Genomic DNA, 24,535 nt, shown 5'->3' on the forward strand with positions numbered 1-24,535 from the left:
CAAATATGATCTTTTTCAGACGGCATTTTTACACTTTTGGGTACTTCTGATTCACAACAACTTGAATGAAGAAAAACGTAATCTTAATTTTCTTTCTATTTGTTCTCCATCATGAGAAAAATGCCACGAGAAGATCCAAAAACCCTTTTTTTCCATCTGAGTGGGTCTTTAAATTGCTTTTCATTTCATTTTCATTTCTTTTTTGCAGATTCTCGTGTATTCTCCATTTTCATAATAATGACATTTATTACAATGTCCACTACATTGTAATAAATGTGCACCTGATGGAGACGTTTCCTGCTTTTGCATGTTTTCCAGCTGTGTGTGAATCTAGACTAACCTGCTGACAAGGTGGGAGCACTTGAAGCTCACAGAGGAGCGTGAGACAGACAGGTCTGGGGCATCCTCTCCTCTTCCTGTGGACTCGCTCCTGTCAGCTTCAATGATGCCAGGTTGGCGTGAGGCTCAGGCGAGTGTGGGCAGGTGTAGACACTTCAGCTCCGTCTGTCACCCCGGCTGACTTCAGCTGGTGGAAAAGCCACCTCTGGGTGTCTTTCCTGCTCCCCACACGGCTGCCTGCTCGCCTGTCTTCCTGTCCACATGCACAGCTTCTTCAGCCTGATGTTCTTACACACTCCTGGGACACCCAAGTTAATCTTTTATTTAAAGCTAGCTTACACACACACCTTTCTGCAACTGGCACACAAACACACACAAACCTCAGCTTTATTCAAACTGAACCCTCTACTTTCAGCATAAGTCTGGTAAAAAAGTTGTAGCTTCAGTATCACACTTTGGATCTTAACGTGTTGTCACAGTGGATTTGACACTGTCCCCACTTACAGTGTTCACGTTAAAATGCTGCATTTATTCATTCAACCAAATTATTTAATACTTGAAGGCTCTGCACATAAGATGTGGAACTGGATTGTAAGGAAAAATACATCGGACACCTTAAACTGAGATAGAAATTGTGTATTTGGTGTTTTTTATGTGTTCTGGTGGCATTTTTCTGATGATGGAGGCCTTTTATTAAGAAAATAATGCTTAAAATTGCATTTCTGAGTAATCCTTTATTCAAATAGTTTTAAATTTGGAGAAGACGAAAAAATGCCAGTTTGGAAAACTGGCATTTTTGTAGCATAAAAATACGCCGGGCGACCACAAGCACCTCTGAGTTGCTCCGCCCACATTTCAGAGGTGAATTTCTAATGAAGTCCTGTTGCTCTGCAGAAACTATGTCCTAGAAAACGACACTTGCTTTTGGATTCTTTGCTAAAAGCGGCTTGGTCACAATTAAAAGACCACTGGTAACGCTTTCACAATAGATGAAAATATCGGCTTGGAATAATGCATATTCAAAATACCTTGTCAGCATGTTTTAAAGCAGCTGCTTGCAGGATTGAAATGGACTGATCTTTGTCAGAAAGTCATTTCACAGGATCAGTATTCTGCATTCACTGCAACTCTGCTGGAGAAATGAATGCATTTGTTTTCTTAATGACACAGAGGAAAAGAAAACAGCTCCTCATGCTGAACAAGAATTGACTGCATTTACGGAGGGGAGCATTTTATCAGCAGTTTTTTTTTTTTTTAGCACTAATCATTACAAATGCCAAAACCTCTGCAGGCCGCCTGTTTTTACCCTCATGTAGAAGCATTTCCCAGGTTTCAACATCAAATTCCGTTAACCCTGAAGTAACCCAAACAGCATTATCTATCTGTGCAACTGAAGCGACATCATCAAAGCGCCGTGATCGAAGTCTTTTTCACACCACTCTGGTCAACTTCCACGTGTTGGTTTTAAACATGGAATCTGGGGAAGTGATGCAAATCATTGTGACAATATAGCAAGCCAAGCAGATGTTGGCTATGAAAAATAGATGGAGTGTGATGTCAGATGTGTAGCAGTTCAAGCTGGAGCACCGCTGACAGGCAGACGGCTTCAGTGCTGTGAAAGACGGAGCTTCTTTCAGCAAAACAGGTGCATCTTTTCTGACAATTTAGAGGCTGAAAGCAGACTCAGCTGTTTAGTTGTTTTTTTTTTGTCTGATCCAGAATCCTTTATCTTTTTTCTATGTTTTTTTTTTTGGTTTTTGGTTTCTAAACTGGGAATTGATGGCAAATCTAGCATCTTTAAAGGTTTTAACTGAAATGGTAAAGACAGATGGTGTTAGGAGTTTTTTATAATGTTTATTCCTCACTATAAACCGCCCTCAAATTGGAATTTTGCTCCATTCATGCATTTCTGAATATTATTCTAAAAACCTGCTGTCTGAGTATCAGCCCCTCCCAATCCACGAAAACTTTGTGACGTCACAAAGTAAGGAACAGCCCCTTCCAGGAAGGGTCTGCCAGCCCCGCCCCCAGGCTAACAAACACACCCACTCTCTCTGTGGTGATCGGCTAAACACTTTACTCTTCAATGCATAATATGAACATCCATCTTTTTTACGAAAGTTCAGATGTTGTTTGTTTTGGTGGGAAAAACACAGACACGCAGCCGAGGCCGAGTCTAGGTTGACGTAATGAAATGGGCGACCCCCACAAGGAGGGAAAGGCGGGGCTTCAGTGATCGAGTCGATTTACTTCCGGGTAGAAAAATGAGCTGCAAAAATAACTCATATTTCATTAAAACATTGTTCCTTAGTGTGGTAATATATCATCATATATATGAATATAGTTTACTCTGACAGGCATAAGAAAAGCATGATCTAAGTTTTTATGGTTAGCTTTAATTTCAAAAGGCTTTGCAGGAAGTTGAGTCAAAGAATCCAAAAGAAGAGAAAGAGGTTTTAAAGCTGGCTTAGCTAAAGAGGGAGACTAACCAATCATATAGAAACAAAAAAGAAAATAATATTTTATATATCACATCTAGTCCATTTCTAGATGTAAGATAGAAAGATGGCCAAATGAAGAGATACAGACCACGGATGTTAAGACACGAAAGCTCCTCACCATGCATGGAGGATTCCATGCCAAATCCAGCACCCTGAGACTGTATGCTAGCCGCAAGGAAGGAGGCCGAGGACTAGTGAGCGTAGAAGCCACTATCCAGGATGAAACATCCAAGATGCATGAGTACATCAAGCTCAAGGCCCCAACTGACAGTGTGCTCAGTGAATGTCTCAGACAATGGACAGCAGAGGATACAGTGCTGGAGGACAGATCCTCATGGGAGGACAAACCCCTGCATGGGATGTACCACCGGACCATAACTGAAGTGGCTGATATCAAGAAGTCCTACCAATGGCTAGAAAGGGCTGGCCTACAGGATAGCACTGAAGCACTCATCCTGGCAGCTCAGGAACAAGCCCTGAGCACCAGAGCGATGGAGGCTAAGATCTACCACACCAGACAAGACCCAAGGTGTAGATCTACCACACCAGACAAGACCCAAGGTGTAGGTCTACCACACCAGACAAGACCCAAGGTGTAGATATACCACACCAGACAAGACCCAAGGTGTAGATCTACCACACCAGACAAGACCCAAGGTGTAGATCTACCACACCAGACAAGACCCAAGGTGTAGATCCAACCACACCAGACAAGACCCAAGGTGTAGATCTACCACACCAGACAAGACCCAAGGTGTAGATCCAACCACACCAGACAAGACCCAAGGTGTAGATCTACCACACCAGACAAGACCCAAGGTGTAGGGTGTTCAAAGAGGCGCCTGAAACAATCCACCAATTCCCAAGGTCAAAATGGGAAACATCTCAGAAGGTGGTAGAGAATGAGAGGGCAAAGATCCTGTGGGACTTCCAGATCCAGACTGATAATGGTAATGGCGAACCAACCAGACATTGTAGTGGTGGATAAAGAACAGAGGAAAGCCGTTGTGGTGGATGTGGCAGTACCAAGCGATGGGAACATCAGGAAGAAGGAACATGAGAAACTGGAGAAATACCAGGGACTCAGAGAAGAACTGGAGAAAGCATGGAAAGTGAAGGTAACAGTGGAGCCTGTGGTAATTGGGGCACTCGGGGCAGTAACCCCCAAGCTGGAGGAGTGGCTACAACAGATACCTGGAAAGACCTCAGACCTTTCAGTCCAGAAAAGAACAGGAACAGCTAAGATACTGCAGGACCCTCAAGCTCCCAGGCTTCTGGTAGAGGACCCGAGCTTGGAGGAGAACCCACCACGGAGGGGGTGGGGGGCGTTTTAAATACCATACCATTGTAATCACAAAGTACAAATGAAACCCAAATATGAAAAAAGAAGCAGAGCCATAGGTCTAAAATGATGGGCTAAATGAAAGATGGAGTTTATGAAAAGAAATGAGCAGAGCTTTAATTGTTTTATAGACCAATTCCAAACATCACCAAACAAAACTGATGTTGCTTTCTACGACATTGTTTATGCAGAGCAGAATTAATCAGAAATTCACTCCTGAATTGTGGGCGGGACCGTTGGCTCGAAGCAAGCCCGCCCCCCCCTTCCACTCCGTGTAGCTATGAGCTTAGAGCAGGGAGCTTGTGGCCCGCCCAGCGTATTTTCCACGTCACAAATACGCCCTTTTTCCTATGTCATTTTTTCATCAGCTCCTGGTTCTCAGTGATTTGAGCAAAGAAATACACAGAAATGCAATTTAGAGCTTAATTTTTAAATGTCCTCCATCAGAGAAATGCCACAAGATCATGTTAAAAACACCTTTTTCATCAGAGCGGGTCTTTAATCTGTTACTGCAACGTTTCCCAAAATCCTAACTACAGGGATTTTGGTTCATTTGCCCGACTGACGAGTTATTAATAAGCATAACTACAAAGTTGTTCTGTGTGGTGATGAACTGTGACATACTGTTCAAATCCTCACTCAAATCATGCAGCGTGAGATTTGGTGTAGGATTTATATCAAACACACAGGAAGAATTTATCTGAACCTGAAATGGGCTGAAGGCGGAAGATAGCATGAACAAAGCTGACAGGGAAAGAGATGAAAAAAGGATTTGACATCTCCAAAGCCAGGTATTAAGAGAGCTGGCAGGCTCAGAGGTGCATGTACAAGCAGGCAGACACACATTAAAGTTTCAGAGTCCCAGGCTCTCTGCCTCAGTACCCGGGCCCCTTTGGCTTTCTTCCCTCACCTGCTTAGCACTCAGAGCTGGCTGTCCTGAGCTTGCTTGGCTGCACCGGTCCTCTTGTGGCCCACACGTCAAACAGACTCTGTCCCCTCTCATTTCACTCCGAGTGGCCTTTACCTGGAACACAAGAGCTGTGACCGTCCCCTGTGCCGGCCTCAGATCTGGGGGTTGAATGTGCCCCGGGCTGGCTCCTCATCCTCACTCCTGAATGTGCCTTCTCAAGGCAGACGGGTAAGAGCCTGACAGTGTGAGGCGGGGGGCTCGTACGGCGGGGTGCTGTGGTGTTTTTCCTCCGAAGGTCTGAAATTTTTAAAAGCAGGTTCACCTGGGTGAGTTCTGCCACTCTGACTTCACAGCGTTCGTCTGATTCAGTTCTGGCTTCTGTGTCTGCCAGCTTCGTTTCTTCTCCTCTGATGCCCGTCAGAACAACAAGCTCGCACGCCGAAGGCTGCAGCTTACCGGCCCCGAAGCTCAGGGCGCCTCCGTGAGGGGGCGGCTTACCGGCGTGTGTTTGTCCCTGAGCTCATACGTGGGCATGTGTGTGTGTGTGTGTGTGTGTGTCGGTGGAAGCAGGGCCTTGGGAGCTGAGAGTGGGAGCCTCCTGACTCCAACAGTGGCTGCTACCTTGGCAACCTAGGAGGGAAATATGTGTTGAATGAGTGAGTGGGAGATGGATCTACAGTAGATACGTGTGTGCGGGGGATGCGGCTCTGTTTATGAATTTAGTTATTTAAATGGGCTCAGTACACGCCACACGATATGCAATTACTGTACTGCTGATATTAAAGACATTCCAGCGTGTTTTTTTATTTTCCTTTGTGCTCGTTCTCTGGGAAAGTGCCCCCCCCCCAATTCTCCCAGGGATGGGAGTCTTTTAGGTAAGGGAAGTGAGAGCCGTCACAAAGCTGGTGACAGGGCACCTTTTCAAATGCAGAGGAGCAGCAGACCATCAGCAGACAGCACTGTCTCAAGTATCTGCAGCAGCAAGGGGCAAAAAGCCGGGGGGAAGCAAAGCAGTTTAGTTTGACAAACTCCATATCAGCCATATTTCTAAATGTCTCTAAAACTGATCCCTAACAGGCCAGTCCTCTCCAGGAGTGTTTTTGTTTTGTTGAAACATGACTGAGAGACAGAAATGTTCATTTGCTGACTGGATGTCAGCAAATGTATTTATAATGCTTAAAAGACCAAATGTAATATCTTTCAACATGTTCTTGTGGCATTTTTATGATGATGGAAGATGCATTTCTTTATTCAAATAACTGTAAATCAGCAGCAGACACAAAGATTCTGTAAAAAAAAAAAAAAGGTGTGTTTTTGTGATGTAGAAAATAAGCTGGGCGGGGCCACAAGCGTCCTGCTCCTCTCCATTCTGATGCATGCACTTGCAGACAAATAGATCCATGAAGGTCTTTGTTTTCCTATCCTGAGCTGGAATTTGACTTAAAACTTAAAGTTTCAATATTTGTCGCCATTTTTGTAACACCAGTTGAGTTGGGGGGGGGGCTGCAAGCCAGCGGGAGAGAGTGTTAACGGAGGCCTTTCAGTAATGGTGAGGGGAAGAGGGGGTGGGGTTTCTCCTTGCCAACGATCGCACCCATAAATTAAAGTGGGAAAAACTGCTGGTGCTCAGCAGAAACTGTGTCCTATGATGACACGTTTTTGGTTTTCGGGAAAAAAACGGAATATGGTAAAAAGAAGACCAGTGGGAATGCTTTGAAAAGATCAAAAGAAGATCTAAGTGGTACTTTAAATATACTAGAACCTTTACTTTTATTAATTTCTGAACGATGCTCTTATTTTGGAAAACATGGTCAAAAGGGATGAAGAAGTTGGTGCTGCAGAGTCGCCTTTGCTTCAGCCGTCTTGTCCAAAAGTGTCAGCAGCTGCAAAGAGTCTGATCAATTCGTTTGCAGGAACAATGGATTTCAACGAGCGCACATGAAGGTAGAAGGTTCCTGCAGTTTGAGTTGGTAGCTGCACTTTAGATCAAAGGCTGTAAATCGCATGGCTGATGATAGCAGGACACGGAGATGCTTTCATGTCTGCAGAACGGAGCTTTTAGTGGCAAAATACAACAAGAGACACAAAATGATTACAGCAAAGTCTTGTACTGCACGATTGTCAGTCATATTTGTGCATCTCACCGACGCTAGGCCCTAAATTAAGCATAAGTGTGCACACGCGTGTTTTCCCTTTTTGTGCCCACAATATTAATATCTCTGTCATTTTGCAAACCTATGTCAGTGTTGATATATCCTGGCACCCTCCTATGTGTTATGTGTGCGCACAGAAGGGAAAAGAGAGAGAAGAAACTGCATATTGGTGCCAGCAGGCAGGACAACAGCTTGAAGTGCTTTCATTTTCTCAGCTCATACATCGGGAAACCTGCTGCTCCTCAGGAAACAAATAATGGCTTAGTCATAACTCCTCGCCAACACAGCAAAGAGCTACTCACTAGGAGCAGCAGTGATTTTATCACAGAGAAACATGCTCACCCTCTTATACAATTTATGTCCAATTGCACAAAAGGTCTTCCAGAGGAGTGGAGGTGGGTAAAATTAGCCTGCACTTCTTCCCTCCACCCGCTGCGCTCACAGTAAAGGTGGACATGTGGCCTTCTGTGATGGAGCGCTGCCCCGGCATGTGGCAACATGATATCTGTAGCAGCGCTTCACAACCTTTACTTACATTTACCGGCTCTACTGCGATGAGCATCCACAAAGAAACCTCCTTATTGCTGCCAAACGATCACTCAAGTTTGTTGCTCATTTGAGTGCTACTGTGAGCTGCTGACAAATCAAAGGGAAGTGAAAATCTTACCTCATTAAAACTCCATTACGAAGAGCGGTGCTTCATTTGGGTTCCTGCTCTTAATTGACAATTAAAATATATAACTTAATCTATCTATTAAGATAATTGATCAGCACACAGCAGCTTTTTGTGTTAGTTGCAGCCCCATTAGTGGCAACTTATCAAGCCCTTTTAATAGCGTCTCCACGCCGCCTCAGATACCGTGCTCATTTTCCTGTAATTATAAAATGTCAGTGGACAGTCTGCTTTTATAAATTATCTGTTGTTCTTGAATTGTTTTCAGGCAGGCAGCATTTTTTTAATTAGTAAAACAATAAAAGAGCAGATCCGGTTTGCTTCACGATTATTTTAAAAACTGTCTGGCAGCATCTGCTTTATGCTGAAATTTAATTATTGTTATGCTGTTAGGAGGCAGTCAAGCAACTTTTTCAATGACAAAGGCTTAATGCACTTTTGGAGAGCGTGTCATCGTTTTAAAAACAGAACTTGCAAACATCCCCCTTTGTTTGTAAAATGGTGTCGAGGTTGAGGATGTAGAAATATTAGAAGTCAGATCTCCAGCCGTCCTTGCACGCATTAAGTGGTTGGAGCCAGTGTGTCAGAGGAATGCAGAAACCCGGTGCATTTAGCCAGAACGGCCGTGGTGTGATCCAAATTCAGCGGGCGTGCAGAGTTTATCCTGCTGAGCAGAGATGAGGTGGACACAGGAGGCGCTGCAGAAACCCACCGCACTGCCTGCAGCGTCTGCATGCACTGCAGGTTACAGACGTGGAGCTTCTTTCAGCGTCAGCCTCATTTGCATCCTTGTGCACGAGAAACAGGAGAAGTCTATGATCCTTTCAGGCCTTGCCCTCCAAAAACGAACACGTTTAAAGACTGCTGACGTCAAGCTGTGTGTACTGTAATCAGATAAGGACATGCCACCTTGCATGTATTTATACTACAGGTGCACCAAACATTCAGTTGCCAACACGTTTCAGCCAAAAAATGAAAGAAATGGCCATTTTTGTTTTGTAGACAAAAAGCATAAAGGTCTGTGTAGATTCTCATTCATCGAGGTAGATTCCATCAAAGTAGAATTATGACAATTATGCCAAAATATAAAATAAAATAACTCATTAGAGGTGGGATTATATAAATTGGTTTTGACCTCCTTTTCAAGCAATAAATTAAACTTGACTTTAGTTAATAATCACATTTACTGAATCTAATGTGACCTAAGTGTGTATTTTACACATCATTGCAAAAATATCTATTCATGATTATGAGTAATTAGTTATTTTTTTCCTTATATTTTTGTATATTTTCTTCTTTTTTAATCCATACGTTTCATTTTTCCGGTAATGAGTCTGATAGATCTGTGTGATTTTTGTGTTGTATTGTCTACAATCAATGCTTAAAATAAACCAATAAATAAAATCAATTAAAATCAAATTAAAAATCCTTAAAAGAAAAATAAATATACCAACATAAAGTCCTAAAACGTTAACATTTTACGAGAATTAAGTCAAACAAAAACTCTCCAGAAAGTTGTAATTTTACAAGAAAAAAGTTGTGCTTTTTCCAAATAAACTCAAACTCTACCAGTGTGAACATCTCCCCGCTCGAGAATCTGCTTGACTTTTTGCACAAACACACCTTTACTTTTAGTAAATTATAACTTTATTTTTTGAAAAACACTTTTTACCTGAAAAAGGATGACTTCTTAAATCATAAATTTACTACTTTATTCTCAAAACATTTGGACTTTTTTTCATAATTTTACAATTTTGTTCTATTTTTTTCAATAACCCTAATACAGTTGCTACTTAAAATAATGTATTTAACAACGTTTAAGTTTTTGGTGCTGATTGTGGCAGTGCTGTATTGATCTATAATAGATTAAAAAAACAAATACATATTTGAAGTTCCAGACATAACTGCATTACTACAAAAATCTTTTTGGACGATTTTTTCCTCATGTTTCCATTTTGGTCAAACAGTTGACATTGGGAGCATAGTTCCTAAATCTGCAGATCCTCTAGCGTCGTACCTTTTTGCAGAATCTCCCACTCGTTTCAGTTTTCAGTGCAACAGTCTGCTGGTGACTGACGCGTCCTTCATGACACGCTGGAAGCGGTGGGTGGAATCCCCTGCAGAGCGTCTCCAAAGCTCCAGGCAAACGTCTTTCAACCCCCATCTCCTCTCAGGACGCTCATCTCCAAAGTCAGGAGAGAGTCGGATATTTGTACTAAACATGCCAGCGTGAAATCATAGATTTGCATGTTGATAAAACCCACACTGATGGGGAGAATTACACACACCAAAGCTGCCGTCACGTCTGACATTTTTTATTTTCATGAAAGCCATTTGTACCATATTTCAGTAGAAATTCCTTTAATCTTGCCACTCTGTGCCCACAAGAGTTTCTGATGTCTGCATCATTATTTAAGTGTATGTATGTATGTATCTGCAGAGTAATTGGATTACATTTGTACCCAAAGATGGGGAAGGAGCAGCAAAAAAGGTAGATGCATGTTAGCGAAGTACAAAAGTTGACAGAAGTCTGAAAATGTCAGCAGATCCAGATCTGAACTCTAATGAACAATAATCATCTGGAGTTCTTCAGCAGTGTTTCAAACTACGTTTATGGACTCTGCTTTTTCCAAATGTTTCCCTCTTTATTACTTCTGATTTCTGCTTAGATGTTTCTTAATGAAAAAGATTCTCATAATGGGTTTTATTTCCAAAATGAACATCTGCTGTGCCAGCTAAGAGTCAGGGAGGAAGAAGAGGGTGAAGAGAGAGCGCCTCGTTATAAATAGCAGTGGTCTCTCCAGGATGGCAGGTTTTTAATTAACAATAGAGTGTCTGATAATCCAGAGTTAATCCAAAGGAGGGAGGAAGGAGAGGCAAGAGGAGGAGTAACTCATCAGCTGTTTGATGTTAGGACTACAAGTCCCTCCTGGACCTTCCGCTGCGTTCCTGTGATATCCATGGCCCAAATGTATTTATTTAGTCAAACAGCCATGTTCCATATTTGGAGATTCGCTTTGTCTCTGGCTAACTGCTGTCTGTTCCTATTAGCACGAATGTGAGCGTGCCGCTCCTCGTAAACTGCCTTTGTGCTTGAGCGTGGCTTTGCTGGATGGGGGCTGTTTGTTGGAAACAGGCAGACTGAAGGCCCTGACGGCTGTGGGCGTTCACTTAAACTTCTAAGCCAGTTGAAAGGCTTGATCTGTTGGGGAAACGCTGAGAGACGTCAAGCCTCCTTCCTTCTAAAAAGGAGTCTGCTGTCGACAACACCCTGGGCTTATGGGGGGAAATGAGGTGGGACTTTGCCGCTTATAACCAAAGATTCAAGAATACTTGTGCATATGCCAGCTCTTACACTTTTATTAACTGTAACTCTTTCAGGTTGTGAACCCACAGTTGTCTTTGTGGTTTTTTTTTACTACTTAATCATTTTTACTCTAATAATTTACCTTTAAAACTGTTTTTTGTGGGTTTTTACTCATATTACACAATCATTTGACAAAAACTGGAAACTGTCCAAAATCAGTTAATTGTGTCATTTTTTTTGTACTGCAAACATGCTACAACAATCGAGATCAAACTGCAGAAAAAGGAGGAAATCCAAAAACAATGTAAAAAATGTGTTTAACAGGTAAACAAGTTTTAAGGATCAAGGTCCAACGTGTGTCACAATTGTATCACAATTATTTATCTCAATTATTTATCTCAACTTTTCTTAGGTTTGTTTTAAACCAAAATTTCTAAAGCTATTAGACAATGGACGGGGTGGATACATGATTCTGATTGTCTGCTGGGAGTGCATTAAAAAGTGTTAATCCACAGTGATAATGCAAGTCTAAAAAAGATGTGAAATGTTCTGCATCACTGCGCCGGCTTCCTTAAAACAAACCTTTGCTTCATCATCTGGATAAAAACCAGCAGGAAGAGGAGAACTTTCCATCTGAACGGATGCTCTATTCAACTTACTGTGACCATCAGCATATATATCGCTACATATATGTCATGTTACCGTGACAACGCGCCGCACCACATATCAAGTGTTCCCAGTGGTTTTTTAATCATTAGGCCGTTTTTAGCCAAAATGTTTTTTTTTTTTAAACTGTTGTTGTCAAGGTTGCTGCAGAGCAGCAGGAGAGAAATTAACAACGAGCACAGTTCTTTAGAAATTCACCTCTGAGTTGTGGCCGGAACTGTTGCTGCAGAGCAACCCCGCCCCCTTCCCATCACCCATAACTGAGCTATTGGTTCACGCACTCTCCTGCTAGCTTACAGCTCCTCACACCTCCAACCTAACATTAGCGGTGCAAAAAAAATGGCAGCAATGTGTGATCTATCCAGCCGTGGAGTTTTGATCCAGATTCCAGCTCAGACCAGAAAAACAAAAGCATTTATTTGTCTGACAGGGGATGCAATGGGAATGGAGCGGAGCCGGGAGCTTGTAGGCCGCCCAGCGTATTTTCTACCTCATTTTCCAACAGCAACTTTCATCGGTTTTTTAATCCTAATTATTTGAAAAAAGACATAATTATTTCTTAATGAGCCTAATTTCCTTTACAGATGTCCTCCATCATTAACAAAATGCCACAAGAACATGTTAAAGACACCAAAAATATCTTTTTTTAAAAATCAGAACAAGTTTTGAAAACGTCTCATTATTTTTAACCTAAATATTTGTTAGAGTTCAGGACGGATCTCAGTGCAACCTGAGTGCAGGATTAACAAACCTACACCCCAACCAAACCTGGGATTCTGTTCAGAGTGTGTGTGTGTGGGTGGGGGGGGGGGGGGGTTCAGCTTTTGGAGTGCAGAAAGTGTGTTATTGAGCAATCAGTGACCACATGACCCGGCCGCGCTCGCTGTTGATGAGAATAAAACCAGAGTGAATCCTGAAGAGGCTGGATCAAATGAGAAACAAAAATGCATTTCTGTTTTGCCTTTTAAGTAAAAAAAGTATTTCTTTCTGATCTGCTATTTCAGGGCAGAGTCTGGGCTACGGATTTGTCAACTACATTGACCCAAAGGATGCAGAGAAAGCCATCAACACATTAAATGGACTCAGACTTCAGACCAAAACAATCAAGGTAAACTGCACTTTTTTGACCAATAAAAAGCAAACATGAACAATAAAAAGCTGGGGGGGGGGAAGAAACGTATTCCTACTGCGTATTTCAGAAAGTTATGGAGGTCATGTTTAATTATGAGTCTGCTTTCTTCTGCCTCAGAGCTCTTTGAGATAGGGACGCTGGCGTTGAATGAGCTCCAGGGTGAGATTGGATTAACGTACACGCGCTGCAGGAAGAAAATAAAAAAAGACCATCTCCATCAAAGAGACACTTTAAAAAGCTTGTCGCTGTGGCTGATATGCTAATTGCTTTTTTAAATGTCACAATGTAAAGGTGGAATTATAAAGATATTATTGAGTCAAAGAAAGATGCTCGTCAGCCGGTAATTACAGCTTGATATGGTTGTCATGGAAGGACGGGTAAATCAGAGATGCTCCGTCCTACATCCACATTTAAAAAAAGCTTAATTTAACTCTTTGCAGCTGTTTCACAGCAGCATGTTTTTTCTGAGTTCATGTCCCGTCACTGGGGTGTTGCTCTGAGCGAGGCCTTAATCTGTCGCTCTACGGATCCTCTGAGGATTCTCCCTCCCTGTTTGATTTAATCTGGTCTAGTCCAGCCTAATGTAATCTAATAGGATAGGATTAGCCTGTTTGTAAGTAGGGAATCCCACAGAGAATCCCTCTTTTGCTTAGACAGCACAGCGCCTGACTTGGCCTTTACTCAGCGCCGTTCTCTCGTTAGTCCAGTGTGTGATGTGTTTTTGGATTTTGTCGCTGATGCACTGTAATTCAGGAAAAATTGTCTTGTTTTTTGTCCTGCAAAAACATATTTCAATAGCTTTGTGTAAGAAAATGTGTCTTAAAATAAAAATTGTATTTATTTTTATATTTATTTAACAGGAACAAATACAAAAAACAACATAGATCACTACATTGAAACAATCGGATTCAATTCAATTTTATTTGCGTAGCCCAAATTCACAACAACAGTTGTCTCAGTGGGCTTCGTACCGGTAATTGTAAGGTAAACATACAATCAAAAAGGGGCATCCCCGCCCCTAGTCCCCCCTTCTGATGCCTGTATCACCGTGTGCTTGCAGTGTTTATGCAAACTTCATTTTTCTAAAAGCTGAGCTGAAATTAGAAAGTCTGTGAGTAGATAAAAACACATGGTTTTGACCCAAGAATCTGTTTCAATAAGAAAAAAAAAGTGTCAAGAGCCGAAGAATCCCACATTTGTAAAAATCTGGATGCCTTCTCCAGTTCACAGCAGCAGCCAACAAATCAAACTAGGTCAACGTAGATCTTTTACATTTAAAAAGGAAGGAGTGTAGGGCTGTTTGCACAGTGTAGCCGTCTTCTGAACTCACTTTTAGACTTTCATGACAGAAAAGGTTGCCTCAAGTTGTTTCAGAGTCTTTGTAAATGACAGAAGATAACATGGCATCTCTTTGTGTCACTCCTTTCCTTTTTTTATTTCTTCCCTCCCAATCCACCGTTTCTCTTCACAGTAAGCCGAACCCCTAAAGGTAACAAAGCAGATTTAAAGGCAGTGCAGTAATTCAAAATTAGGTTTGTCGTTCTTTCATGTCACACACTCTGCATTTGGCCCAGAGATTTAGGGATCCAGAGATGTATTCTCTGGAGCGAAAAGTCTGTCTGAAGTGCCTCTGACTGGGTCTCGCTGCTGAGGTGTTCTCCGCTGTGACACCTCCAATTTTGTCAGCAGTGGCTGTAATGTCAGTTTTCCTCAGGGGTGCGAGGGGAGGCAGCATGCCAAAGGTGCAAGGAGCTCACAGAGGCGTGTGCACACAATCTGAGACACATTTATCCAATGTTCACGTGTGATTATTTTAATCTTCACACTTAGCTTTTATCTGTTTTTTTTTTTTGCACAGAAGCAGACACACACTCCTGTTTCACACATGCAGCGCTCCACACTTGTACACAATCCCGCTCACAGCTTGAGGAGGTGTTGATGGATTAGACATCTGGAGTTGTCTGAAAAGGAGAGAAAATGAGGGAGAGCTGTACGGTGAAGAAAAGATGAGCAAAACGAAAAAGAAGGCAGACTTTTGAAAGTTTTAGCACGGAAGGAGGTGGAAAATAACCAGCCAGCAAAAAAAAGGACAAAGCTGTAGAGGAAGTGAAGGCCGACGAAGAAGACGTGTTAAAGAGAAGAAAGTCACGGGGAAAGCCGCTGTTCCCAATCCTTTTCTCTCACAAGCACAACTTCCATCGACAGGACGGAAAATCCAATGTATTTGCGTTACTTTAACCTTATTTGATGACTTGTGTCTGCACTTGTCAAATGTATTAAAAGCTGCTTCCGTCAGCAGCAGTTATTGGGATTCACGCGGGTTTCACTGCAAAATTGGGTCTCCAAGTGGAGATGTTGTACAAGCTGAGAGCTAAGAGCTCAGTCTATTCAGTTCCTGCCATTTTCACCATCAAGATAAAGACAATCGAGTGGAATAAATTAAGTCTAAGAAAGCAAGGGACCAAAAAAAATGCTTCAAAAGGTGGTATGGTTCAAAAAATGACTTCAAAATGTCCTTTTTTCCCTCCATTGATGCTTTATTGAGAACTGTGTATATTCATGTTGTGAAAGAAGCGAGTGTTTCATCCTAAATGCAGAGCTGCCTTGTCAAACACCTGTGGTGTCTGTTCATGGAAGGATTTCAGATCAGCCTCATCCACAGGAGTCAGCTCAGAATCTTCTCCTGACAACAACCACAAGAGTCTCATTTTCCTTCCTTCTAATGATTCCCACCCTTTTCCAGCCACAGCACTCAACTAAAGCCCTGACATTGTTCCTCCAATCTTTCCCTAACCAGCCGCGATTTACGACGGAACATGTCCCAGATATTTACAATTTTGTTCAGTTCAGTTTTGTTTGGGAACAGGTTTTATATATGTATGTATGTATTTCAGATTAATTATTTTATATACCTAATTACATTAGGTATAGTAAAATATTAACCACAAGGGTAAAGGTTTGATCACTGTTTTCATTTAAAAATCAAGTTTTACTTATAAAGATCAAACATCAGTTTATTAAATCTATAAATCCGTTTTCATGCAGTCTACATAAGGCAAAAACTACTTTTTAGATAGATATCAATCTAAGATTTCATACATTTATGCAGAAAAGTTTCAGATTTTTCGGTTTATAAAGTCATAAAAATGTGTTTCATTGCAAAAGAGGTTTTTATTGGAAACTTGAAGAATTGATAAATATGTATTCAAACTGCAATAAATGATTTGAACCCAATTTCAACCAACTATGTATTTTGAAAATAACACCCACTCTTACTGTTCTATGTAGATATATATGGCTGTAAGTTAATTTGTTGCCCTAAAAACCTGGATTTATAAAAAAGTAGATTATCCCAAACATTTACTTTATTAAATTAAAAGCTCTTCATACTTTTCAGTTCATTTTTGAAATAAGAGTTATCTTTTTAAATAAAACACTTAACCTCAAGAACCGTTTTTATCTTACTGTAATAAATATTTAATTATTGCTAAAGACAATAATTTCTTTTTTAAATGACCAAATGTTGCTCTTTTTATCCATTAGCTGTAAATTATTTTGATTAAATGACTGAAAAATGCATTATTTATTAGTTGCAAAAGTATTGGCGGTGAATTCTTTTGTTTTTCTAATAACCTTAAAGCACTTTGTTCTACACCTGACAAAGTTTTATTCTGTTAAAATCAAATTGTTTCGTATTACTGTTTAAAACAAAAATGTTTCATTAAACAGAGTTCAGTCAAAGCCAACTCTGAGCTGATCTTGCAACGCAACTAAATATATTGCAGCCCTTTGACTTCATCAAGAGGCTTTAAATAAAATCCATCGTATGTTTGCACAGACTGGGGGTTTAGTCATTACAGGTGATTTTAATGTTCACATGGAGACTGTAAAAGAGCTGTCCTTGAGACCGTTGGTCTGATTCAACATGTCCCACAGCAGAGGACACGCCCTGGACCTGCTCATTATCATTTCCAGTGTGGTTGATGTCTGATCGTTTCTGTGGGTTTTCTGACCTGTCCGTTGCTCCCAGACCACCACCTGGTCCTGCAGTTGTGCTAAGGAGGCACCGTTTGCAGAAGTGATACGCCTCTGGTGCTAACTCTGTCACGTCTATCATTGTGAAAGTTCTGGAGGCCACTGCTCCCATGAAGATGAAAATCAGAAAAAGTAGACAGGAAGCTCCCTGGATGAACGAGGAGTTGGTCAGTGCCGCAGAGCTGAGCGGCAGTGGCGCAAGTCAAAAATCCAGGTTCATCACGAAATGTCTTCGGGGGTGTTGTTCACCTACAACCGTGCGGGTGCCCAGAGTCAGGACTAAGCAAGGGGAATCAGCGTTTCTCCCTGAGGCTGTGAGACAGGCCTCTGCTGTGCTACGGTTCAAATCCAGACTCAGAACAGTCCTGTTTAGGCGTGTATATAACTGAAGGGTCCTTATCCACACCTCTTTTCATTTTCTTTTCTCTGTCCTTTCTTTTAAAGTCAATTTTATAATGATTAAGTGTGTTTTTAATCTTTGCGCTGTTTTGTATTGTTCCGGTTTTATGAGGTACTTTGAATTTCTTTGTGCTTTACAAATAAACTTGCCTTGCCGTACACTCATACCTGTAAAGACCTAGACTTAAGAAAACTCCTCGCTCCCCGCAGGTGTCGTACGCGCGACCCAGCTCAGCCTCTATCCGTGATGCTAACCTTTACGTGAGCGGCCTCCCCAAGACCATGACCCAGAAAGAACTGGAGCAGCTCTTCTCCCAGTATGGACGCATCATCACCTCGCGGATCCTTGTCGACCAGGTCACAGGTATTCATTGCAAACTGCTTCCACCGTTCTGATGCCACAAAAGAAAAAAAGAAAGCTCTAACATCTTACTTTAGAAGGCTCAAAATGCTTTTTGGGTAGCATTTTTTTAATCTAAGTTCATTTGTGCACGATTTGAAAGAGTTTTATTTAGGAGCTCTTTGTGTTTCACTTCCATACACAAAAGGGGAAAATGACCCATCTATGGAAAAATAAACATACATGTTTTTTTCTTTTCATTGCCTTTTAGCAGACTTCACATGCTTTGTTCTCTATTTTTATCAAATAAATGACAGATTTCTAAAACTGCTGACAAATTTGCAAAGGTAAGTTTAGTACATGATCATAGTTTTACAAAAAAAATGAAAGTAATCAAAAGTTAGGTGAGTTTTCTATGGAAAACAAACAGGAAAGATTGTGTCAGAACACAGACGGTCCGGCCCAAATGAGTCTAACTGCAGTCATTTCACTGAAATATTTAAGTGTTGAGCTGAAAGGAGTTCCTCTTTTCTGAAGCCGGTTGAGGAGGCTGTTGTTGTTTATGAGCAGAAGTTTAACTGTTGGGTCAGTAATCATGTTGGAAGATCTTTTTTTGACTAGAAAATCCTAAATATGTCCCACCACAGCATCGTTTTTCAGTGTTTTCTTGTTGTTTATGCTTCCAATTCCCCTGGACAGACTGGCATCCTGTCCAGGGTGGACCCCACCTTCACCCAACAATCACCAGGAGAGGGTCCCCCAATGCCCTGACCCTGAAAAATATATAACAGGTTAAAAAAATGGAGGGATGGATTTTTCAAATGTCTTTCAGCATACATTTTCAGCACCACCCAGTAGTTTCGCTGTAGTCAACAAGAGATGCGTCTTTCCAGACCTCCATCTCAAAAAGAATGCAAGATTAACTTATGTTGCTTTGGATATTTTATGAGATGAACAACTGAACATGGGTCAACCATGAATTCAGTTATACTCTCCAATGCCAGGACCATCGAGACCATCAGTTGCAAGACTGTAAGCTGCATGGCATGCATGCTCGGGTATTTATCCCACTTCTTCCAAAAGAAAGGAGCGAATCACATCTGCGTTGCAGAGGAAGCCCTGCAGCCCGTCTGTTCGATCGGTTTTTTTGAGCGCCTGCAGGCTTTAACCTGCTCCAGCATCATGTGAAATGTGTACTGATGAAGCATGGAAGGAGCAACACGCTGTAAGCAAGACTCATTTGCCTAAGCAGTATAAATCACTGCTGGCAGGGAAATGCGTGTCTGTCTGTAGACGCTGAGCTGAGGAACAGAGAGGGAAGAGGAAGTGGAAAGGAGATGGGGGGGGGGGGGGGGGGGCAAAGAGGAAGAGGAGGCATTGTGGAATAGAAATGAGAAAAAAAAATGAGATGAACACAACGCTTTAAAAGAATGGACCAAAAAAGGTGGAAAAGACGTTCTATGTTGATGCTTTTAGATGGGGGGGCTGATGTTCTGCCTGTCTGTTTGACACGTTATTACCATGCCCCTCGGTGTAAACTACACCTCTCAACCAGAACCATAGCTTTAAGGCTGCAGCCACATGCCATGAATAAAACAGCTGACCGCGGGCAGTTCTTGGTGGTGGAAGGTAAAGTTTTTTATGACATGTTTGCCCCACTGGAGTCTGAGTCTTCAGGTTCACCAACAATGCTCAAGTATTCAGAGATTAGGCATCGCTAACCGTGAAGATGGCGTCGTATCATTCTTGTTTTGGAAAATTTAAACCTTGTCAACTACAAGAACAATAGTTTCCATGATCCCATACACGCCACTTTATAGCCAAAAACTCCCATGCCAGAGACAGACGGTTGTAATGACAAATATATTCTGGTGAACATTAAACATTGACACGTTCTTGTGACATTTCTCTCCATTCCAATGCAGTCATTTCATTTTTGTACAACAAGAAAACACTCTAAGATTGATCTTTGTCACCAACTCCCAGCTTGCATTTAGTAGTAATGCACATCCTGCGTTTTTGTCAAGTTAAGTTAAAATTGCCGGCTTCCTGGGCCCGGCGGTGCTCTCTCCGCGCGGTGGGGGAGTTCACATTACATCTGAGCCGGGGGTGTCTGGTCCCTGGGGGGTGGGTTCTGGTCCTTGCTCCTGAGTGCTGGGCCCCGCCAAATTTCCAACTGTGGCCGAGCCTGGTCGGGCCATATTTATAACACCCCTTGTGGGCCCTCTTTTTTTCCCCGGGGTTCCCCCCTCCTGGGCGGGGACGGCGGGCCCCCTGCCTCGCTCCTCCCTGGACCAACCGTGGGCCGGGCGGATGGCTGCCTGGAGTGCGGAGCGGGTCTCCCTTGGGGGGTCCTGGCTCGTACCTGGGGTTGGGGCGGGGGGATGCCCGGAACTCCTGGGTGGTGGTGGGGTGCTCGTTTGGGGCTGTGGGCGTCCTTCTCCGGTGGGGCTCTGCGTTGGGTTCTCCCGGCGCGGCGGGGGGGCTGCTCTCCTGGTTGGGCTGGGGCGGCGCTCTCTTTCCCTCCGTGCTTCCCTGGCCTCTGGCTCTGGAGGCCTTGCGGCTGCCCTGCTGGCCCTGGCCTGGGTGGCGGGCTTGGTCGCCCGGGCGGCGGTTGTTCCCTGCCGGTTCCCGTGTGGCGTTGGGGGGATTCCGGCTGCCGCTGCTGCTGCGGTGGGGGTCTTGGGGTGGGGATGGCTGGGCACTCTCCCTCCTTCTTTTCACGTTCCACCATCCATTTTAGAAGAACATAAAACCTCACCTGAGCACTGGTGTTAGCTCACCTTTGCACTAATAGCTTGCATGACTGAATGACTGAAATATTTCACACTAGTTGGTTTTAAGGCATAAGTATGCGTGTGAACACTATCTGTTTTGTGTACATGTCGACAGGTGGACATTTTTGCAGCTAGCAGGTGTGTTTATAACATTTGAGTGTGTGTGTGGACGGGCCCCGCCCTTTTTGTACTGCATTTGAACCTTACCATAATGATTAACAACCAGTAAACTTGTTGCTTTATGCTGCTTCATGGTCTTATCCCCCTTCCCCTCCTATTATCACCCCCTACCCCCCCTCTCTCTAACGTCCCTCTCTCTTCTTCCCCTCTTTCCTTTTCCGTCCGGTCCAACACCAAAGATTTTCAGACATAATTGAAATTAATAAAGTTTGGCCTCAATTACAAAAGGGGTTTATTCAGACATACCTTTGGTTTGTCTGAAGATTAATAACCCCTCTTGTTAAAGCAAAATATGTCCAACACAAGAGGCCCTCAGCTCTCGTCTGTCTGCCCAGCTGTTGGACAGGACAAGTTAAAAAAAAAAAAAAAAAAGTTAAGTTAAAATTTTCTGATGTAACCCTTGTTCTATCCTAGGCAGTTTAACGTTGGGAGTTGGGTCATCTAGACCCACTAGACAGTGCTCTGAACCTTTTTTCTTCAATGATTTGTGATCTTCACTGGTGTCCATGGATTACATGAAATCTTTCCACCTTTATCCACCTTTGTCATGATAGGGAGAACACGTCAATGGAAGGGGGGGGGGGGGTCATCTAAGATAGCACAAGGGTTAAGAAGCAGCTTGTTGTCAGTCCTGCTCCAAATAATGACTTCTGGTCACAACGCTTTCCTCCCAGAAGTGATAGCAAATAAAACCTCTAAAGCTGTGAATCTGCTTTAGAAAAGAAAATTGCATCCAATGCTGTCGAGCATAAAACATCATCCAAAAAAAAACATTGACGTCAATTTTTTTTATTTTTTGCCGGTACAAAAGACCCCCGAACACAACATTAAACCCCGTTGTCTGTTTGACCTATCACAGCCCAATTACACATATTCATGTCACGTATTACATGACAGAGGAAGTAATAATCCTCCAGGAAACGCAAACTTAAATGTTGACCTTCAGACCATAATTAGTGTCCATATATAACTTCATATCAGGATAACGACAAAAATGTATTTAAGCTCCGCTTGAGACAGCTGAGTAATGCTGCCGGTGCTAATTAGAACACAGGCCGGACTAAAATGTTGTTCTAAAGACCCACTGCAATAAAAAAAATCAGGTTTTTAGGGTTTTTAACATCTTGTGGTGTTTCTCTGATGATGGAGATCAGATTCTCCAATCATCTTTTGATCTATTATCAAGTGCTCTTTACATTATAATATTGCCCTGTTTAGATACTCATAAATACAATTGTAAACTTAATCTTCTACTTACATGTCCTCCATCATCAGAACTATACCACACAAATGTTAAAAAACATCACAAACACCATTTTCATCATCAGTGTAGGTCTTTGAGAAAAATAAGCTTAAGATTGCATTTCCGGGAGAGAGTGTAAACAGAGAGCTCTCAGCTGTGGGTGACAGGAAAGGGGGTGGGGTTACACTATGCCAACGATCACAATCACAGTTCAGAGGTGAACTTGGTCTTGGTCCTAATCACATGTTTAATTTGGCAAAGATTTACATCAGATGCCCCTCCTGACACAACCCTCTGCTTTTTTTTTCGGGCTTGGGACAAGCACATCGACACCCCGGCTTGGACCCCCCCCTTGTGGTCACATCTTCTTTCTTGTCTAAAAACGGCATAATCTTAATTAAAAAAACACTGGGAACGGTTTGAAAATAGATTCAAAGATGATTGGGTGAGGCTTTAACGTCATTTGACAAATTTCAGTCATTTAATAATCATTATTATTTTCATAATTAGTAGCTCAAACAGATTTTAAAGATCTAAGTTGTTTACTTGTTAATATGCCCTTTTTTGGTGTTATTGTGTCGTTACATTCACTAAATACATGGTGTGCCCCAGGGATCTGTTTTAGGACCACTTTTGTTTTTAACGTACTTCTACCCACTAGGAAAGCTTTTGAATAACTTTAAAAATGTGTCATACCATTTCTATGCTGATGATATTCAGCTGTACTGCTCATTCAATGACTAAGAACTCCAAAAAACTACAGAACTACTAGATTGCCTTGCCTGTGTTAAGTCTTGGCTCACAAGTAACAGTCTCCAGCTAAACCCAGAAAAGACGGAACCACTAATAGTTGCCCCAGAAAAGACAATCCCAATAATTTCTCAGCATCTTGGTTCTTTGAGCTCCTCTGTACAGCCCTGTATCAGAAATCTTGGTGTCTGGTTTGACCATTCAATGTCTTTGGACCATCATTCCAGCCTTTTAATTAGAAACTGTTTTTATCATTTACGTAACATAGCAAAACTGCGGACGTTTTTATCTAACTCAGTCTTAGAGATAGTTATTCATGCTTTTATTTCTTCTCGTTTAGATTATTGTAATTCTCTTTTTACATGTTTTAATAAATCTTAATCGTCTTCAGTTAGTCCAAAACACTGCTGCAAGGCTTTTAACAGGATCAGACAAAAGGGCACACATCACTCCCATTTTATCCTCCTTGCACTGGCTCCCAATCAAGTGGCGTATTGATTTTAAAATTTTAAATTTTAACCTATAGAGCTTTAAATGGACAGACCCCAAAATACCTATCAGACTTGCTCTGTCCTTACGTCTACAGCCGTGCCCTCCGATCCTCAGATCAAAATCTTTTAAAGATTTTTAAGACGAAGTATAAAACCAGAGGCGACCGGTCGTTCCAGGGAATAGCCCCCAGACTCTGGAATGCCCCCCCTCTGTCCCTTCATGTGGCCGACAACGTCGATTCTTTTAAAAGTCAACTGAAGACATTTTTATTCAAAAATGCTTTTAGCTGACTGGTTTTATTGTTACTTTTACTCTAATGTTTATTTTTTTTTCAATTTAGTTTTGCTTTACATTATATTTAATTGATTATTTTTCTGCTTTTACTAGATTGTATGTTTTTTATTGTTCAGCGCTTTGTGATTTGATCTGTGAAAGATCAAATAAAACTATATAAATAAAACTAACTTACTAACTTACTTAAATGTGTTGTTGATATGACCAGGTCTCATCCACCTTGTGTTTTTTGAGTAGTTTCCACGCCTCACTCTGTGTTTCTGTCTTAAATATGCAAAAAGCTGAATTTATTTCAACTCTGACAGGATTGAGAGTCTGACATGCATCTCAGTTTGGCCAGAAGATCTTCAAAAAAAAAGTTGCTTTTCATCTCAGTGAAAGCCGTCTAAATGGCTTCCCCAGGCGCCAACATCACAGTAAAACACACACATTTCTGCAAGGTGCCCCCAGAGAGCCGCGGATCAGCAGGAGAAATGTTAACGATTAATTAGATTTTAGAGTTGCTGATGATTAAAACTACAGAGAACTTTAAAGTAAAGCGAAGAGTGGTGCGGCTGCATCATTTACTCTTTTTATTTTTTGATAGCGAACAGTCAGAAGAAACATAACCACCCACACACTCACTGCTAATAAAAAAGAAATGGGCTGCAAATGAATGCTCCTCTGTGACTGCTAAAACTGTTGGCACAGAATAAGAAAAACTAGAGAGACGGAGCTCAACATTTGTTCTCCGTGTCAAAGGCTTTGAGTTGCAGTGATTTGTGGACATCAGCTGGAAGCGCTAAGATGAACACTCGTTTTGACAGTGTTGCAGACAGCCTCAGTCTTTAATCTTCTGGATGTGTGTCTCCATACTGACTTTAGGAAGTCCCTCTGTGATTCACTTCTCCAGAAAGCAGTGACCTGTAGCATTTCTAAACCATTGCAATAGACCCTAAACCAGATTTACACTGTGCGTCTCCCATGTGTTGCGTATCTGATGACTGTCAGTTCGTTTACATC

General features: G+C 42.0%; 1 protein-coding gene across 12 annotated transcripts in view; it reads left to right on the top strand.

The window, feature by feature from the left end:
* Positions 1-24,535, top strand: part of elavl4 (ELAV like RNA binding protein 4) — an 88,036-nt gene that overhangs the window by 38,448 nt on the left and 25,053 nt on the right. For all 12 annotated transcript variants that reach the window (XM_020702754.2, XM_020702752.2, XM_020702749.2 and 9 more), the window contains 2 exons: positions 12,896-12,999; positions 17,668-17,821. In XM_020702754.2, coding sequence (XP_020558413.1) covers positions 12,896-12,999; positions 17,668-17,821 — 258 coding nt within the window. The remainder of the gene's footprint in view (positions 1-12,895; positions 13,000-17,667; positions 17,822-24,535) is intronic.

Source organism: Oryzias latipes, chromosome 4 (assembly GCF_002234675.1).
Source record: "Oryzias latipes chromosome 4, ASM223467v1".
NCBI classification, from domain to species: Eukaryota; Metazoa; Chordata; class Actinopteri; order Beloniformes; family Adrianichthyidae; genus Oryzias; species Oryzias latipes.